Consider the following 5,000-nt stretch of genomic DNA (forward strand, 5'->3'; position numbering starts at 1 on the left):
TGAAAGGGCAAACAGACCAGAGGTTTACGATGTGACGTCGAACGTTTTATAAGCATGAAAAATCTAATTTTACGGTCAGTTTAAATTACTCGCAGAAATATGTAAATTGCTGATCAAAATCCAAAGTACCTCATGGAGTGTGACGAAATTTCTAAACTTATCTCGGGCACTAGCCTGGAATTTAACTTTGCATATTCAATGCAAATAGAATTAACTTACGGTGAACAACTACGAGAATGTAAAGTACCAAAACAAAACAAATTTTGCCGACTTTTTGTTGATGTGAATAGGAAATATCTTGGCGACGTAAATGTCAAAAAAGAAATACCCAATGTTATGAAAAAGATGTGATTTTGGACTTCAAATTAGTCCGCGGAAACAAACTTTTATAAATAGTATATTACAAATATATCAAGACTTTTTGAGAGCATTCGACAATATTCAACGCTAAATTAATCTGTGAAGAAAGTGTGAATATCTCATACAGTGTACGGAAAAAAACACTTGCCATAAAAACAAACGAAAAAATGTCATTTCGTCAACATGTCAAATTGAGTGGAAAACAGTCGAATAGAAAGAGGTAATTCGTTTGAACACACATAAAAATTTAACAAAGGCGATTTTTACAAACATTAAATGACTATTAAACTTAGCTGACCATCACAAATCACAAGCTGTCCTCCATAGTGGCACGCCAAAATAAACGAGCGATCGAAGTCAAGATGTACCGCAAACAAACCGCTTCTCTGCATATTCAGCACCGAACTTATAAAATTTTTTGGTTGGTTTGGTTCTTGATTACGTCAAAGCATACCGATTACACGCTCAATTTCCCTTCTAAAACAGGTCTAAGCCTGCATCAATGGCGGACCGAAGCTAAAAAGGCGAACTTACGAACTACGTAACTCAGTAAAAATAGGCGAATCGCAAAAGTCAAAGATTAACGACCGGGCGTCGACGGGGCTAAGGTCCATATCGATAATTGCAATGTTCAGCGAAGTCTTGTTCGCCAGCATTCAACCGTACTTTTTCCAGTTGGATGATCTGAGCACCTCTCCCGAAGGCCAAGGAGTGATCTCGAAAAAGATGTCAATGGTATGTTTACGTTCAGCCGATATCGCTTTGGAAAATTAACAACGAGACTTCGATTAGCAGAGTTCTACTTAAGATCTCTTTAGAAGACTTAAATGCTATCAAATCATCGCTTTTGTCCTACAGTATGTCGCTGGAAAAGAACCTTACCACAGAAAGAGAACAAAATGCCTCCCAGTGCATTAAAAAAAACACCCAGTATCATCTCAATTTGTCGATCTAAAATCTCAGAATGGCCACAGGCTTCATCAAAGCCAATCTGCCGAATCATACAAAGCCATTCGCAGACCAGTATAAAGTCATTTTTATCTGAAAGAACGGATATTAAAATGTTGAAAATTAATAACTATATCTTGGATAATCAAGTGAATGACCGTCTCCAAATCACCCAGAAAACAGTCAAATATTTGCAGAGATAGCCCACTCAAATGCAATTGAATCCAATACCGAAATAAAATAGCGTGATCGAGCGCAATAAAATGCTTTACCGGCAAACCCAGACAGCGTAATTATCATCCAATACAACATTAACCTTGCGATACTGGAGGAGAACCACTGGAATCGAGATCACAACGACGAAAACTCTGACTCTAAACGTGGATCGCGATACCAGGGCGATACTACTTTCCGCGATACGAATATCGTGCCACAGAGTACTTCGAAACAATGAAAATATGCCTCATAGAATTCAGTAGGTAAGAGTCTTTACTCTACGAAACTTTTATAGTTATTAATCTACTTCGATCTTGCCAAATTTAGCATGTAACAGGAGCCCACAACTAGGAGCGAACAACAGGACTATTCCTGCAACGGCGTAGGCCGGTTTATTTTTAGATTGAATTTCCCGCGAATGAGGCTCCCGCAAAAGCCCGATGACCAATCACAAGAAACTAACCTGACGTCAAAGCGTAAGTTAACCGAACCGAAAATGCAATATATATTTTTTTTTTTTTTGATGCGGAGAAGGTCTAAAAATAGTCGGTCTGTAAAAATTCCATGACATAGGCTAGGTACGGGCCCCTGCATGAATATCATACAGCATTAACAAGGAGAGGAGGAACAAAAACCAGACCACTGAAAACAAAACGATTCAGTGGTTTCCCAGTGGGACCCTGCAAATGAATGGCGGGTATCGTAGCCCTTGCATCAAAAAAAGTATCGAATAAAGGTATCGTTGTAACCTCCAATCTGCTAAACAAGGCATATAGAACAGATTTATGTTTCTAAATTTTCCGTGATTCTTCAGCGCTTACTCACTTTTCCCCGGACTGACTCTTCAGTTTTTTCAGTTTCTGCATAACCGTTGAGTCTGAGGCAGTCGGCGATCCCTTCGTAGCCGAGTTTGTTCCGTCTTTGGCCGAGCCATCATCGCTTTCCCCCTCGGACAATGGCCTCTTTCTCTCGGATTCAACGCGGCTACCACTGAAAGCGCGGGAGTCGGATCGACTTAATCCGGGAGACTGGTAACTTGGAAGTTCGTCCACGACGCTGGCGTTTTGTGAAGCGGACGGTGATGGGGTCTTGATGTCTTCTGAGACTGACTGATCGGTGGATTGGTCACCGGGAGGTTTGTCTTCAAGCTCTTCCATTATTTCATTCGATTCAGCTCCACTCTAAAGGCAAGAACAAAAACCGCGCAAGCTTCATGTTAATACTCCTGTTTTAGAGCCATTTTGGCTGCAGTATGACACCCATTTCCTCGATTGCGAGCTCTTTTATCCCCTTTCGCGCGCTCAGCGAAACTCACTCGTTTTTTATTATTCAAGTACAGGCTAGCGGGGATACAGAAAATTCATAAATATAATGTGTACAACACTTATGAGAATCTCGAGTTTGATAGGGGCATCGCGATAAACCAACCAGCTATTCCCGGTCTCAAATACCTCAAAATTATCCTTTCTGGAGTTCTGTTTTCTCTCTTAGATGGATAGTATTCTTTTACTGTCCTTGTCCTTTTCTGCATCGCTTACCTTAACCTGTTCCCCTTTCACGTCTTCTTCTACCTTCTCGCCTTGGCCTCCCTGATGCGAGACCGCCTTCTCTCGTATCTTCTTGGTGTTTCTCCTTAGTCGAGCTATTTCCTCTTGCTGCATCAACAGCAACCTTCGTTCGTAACTGGCTGCGCGGTTAGCTGCCTTCAGGCGCTTGATCTCCGCCTAAAGCCAACGAAAGATAAGGAAAAAAACAGAAAATGTCAGCCGAGAATTGCTGGTGGCAGTATGTTTCCTAGGCAGAAAATTTAGGTCCTGACATTCACTTAGACTCGAAAGAATTTTATTTAAAAAGTTCACTAAAAAACAGCGAAATGCATGCATTTGGATAATGTTCGCATCCCAATAAGAGTGTTCTCCAACTTAGTCTCAGAGTTAAGTTTTGCAATTTGTTTTATTATTAAAATTACAGTCTCGCAACAATCACGATCTCGCATCAACTCAAGAAACTGTCTTGATACAACGCTCTTTATAAAACTAAAGATATCTATTTCAAGTCACGAAAAAGAAATCATGTTGTGGATTCCCGGAAACATCCTTATCAACCATATCATTGAAAAACAAGCGATAAACGGGCAAAGATTATATAAAAGAACATTGGAAACACTGTCCTGTTGAATTGCGTTACGTAAACTAAAACTGAAAAATCACCGACATGGATGCGTGGAAATAAATTATCCATTGTTCATCCTTCCCGACTGGCTGTGGCAACGACGTTTTTAAGTGACAGAGGACCGATAAACGCAGCTTATGAAGAGCAATAGCAAAAACAATAACAACAATGATGCTGATGATGTTAAAGTGTTACTATGATTAAAAATCGCTTCCTTTTTTTCTTCAGGTTTTGAAAGTGTTTGCTTAACACCTGACAGGCAAAATTTTTGAGCTTTGAGTTTTATCCAAAGGCTGCTTACTTTGAGTGCAAGTTTTGGATTTCACGGTCCGCCATTACTCCCGTTCAAAACTGACCGACTGAACCTCAGAGGGCTGGGTCTAGGGAAAAGTGACGTCATTTGCCCACCAGCTTAAAAATTCAGCGTGTAAATGCAGCTTATTAAATACGCAAAACATGAATTTATAAGTCTGAAAGCCCGACACTCCCGGGGCGTTTACCATTTACACGAAAAATCCGGTTGGAATGGAACGCTTATAATGGTACAAGATTTCCCTGGTCAGTTTCCTGGCCCGAGTCTCACGCGGCTAGAAGAAAACAATGGCATATAAAAATGGCGCCTGCATCTGCAGTGTCGAAAGGCGGGAAAAGAGGCCGAAGTGAACCTGGTCGAGTGGGAGTTTACAAATGGTACAGGATTTTCCGGTCATTTCGGTTAGAACGGGAAAAGACGAATACGTGTGAGGATCTCCATCTTTTTCGGAACTTTGGAATGAGCTGTACCATTTGAATTTCCAACCGGAATTTTCGGTTTTTGTTGATAAATGGTAAACGTTCCCGTGCTGCATATCGCGTACACACACATTGCATTCTTAAACTAGTGAGTCCTTGACGTCATTTTCTCCTCGATCCAGCTCTCTCACGCCAACGATTGGCAGACCATCAAATAGGAAATTCCAGTAAAAACAAAACGGTGTCTTTCTGAAATAAAGGCTTAAAACGTGGGTCACTTACTACCATTTTCGAGCTACCGTGAACAGCTTAATTTTCTTCGCGTTTTGCCATGCTTAAAAGATTAAGTTTGTCAAGACAAACTGTCGCGGTTTTAATTGAACTAATTAACGACTGTCGCGGTTTTAATTGAACCAATTAACGTTTAGCAAATTTTGACAGCTCCGCCTGTGTGTTTCTGCACGTGAAACACAGGTTTGAAAAACTTTGCATAGACTATGATGTCAACAAAGGACGACCTTACATTTCTGTAAAATCCCGCCACAACGACCTTAAATGGCTTATAATATGAA

The 5,000-nt window shown here is 40.7% G+C and overlaps 1 protein-coding gene across 4 annotated transcripts in view; it reads right to left on the reverse strand.

Moving 5' to 3' along the window:
* Nucleotides 1-5,000, reverse strand: part of LOC137993502 (centrosome-associated protein 350-like) — a 65,865-nt gene that overhangs the window by 19,086 nt on the left and 41,779 nt on the right. For all 4 annotated transcript variants that reach the window (XM_068839411.1, XM_068839409.1, XM_068839408.1 and 1 more), the window contains exons 33-34: nt 3,063-3,248; nt 2,350-2,705 (exon numbers count right to left, since the gene is read on the reverse strand). In XM_068839411.1, the coding sequence (XP_068695512.1) occupies nt 2,350-2,705; nt 3,063-3,248 (542 nt within the window). The remainder of the gene's footprint in view (nt 1-2,349; nt 2,706-3,062; nt 3,249-5,000) is intronic.

This window comes from Montipora foliosa, chromosome 2 (genome assembly GCF_036669935.1).
Source record: "Montipora foliosa isolate CH-2021 chromosome 2, ASM3666993v2, whole genome shotgun sequence".
Taxonomy (NCBI): domain Eukaryota; kingdom Metazoa; phylum Cnidaria; class Anthozoa; order Scleractinia; family Acroporidae; genus Montipora; species Montipora foliosa.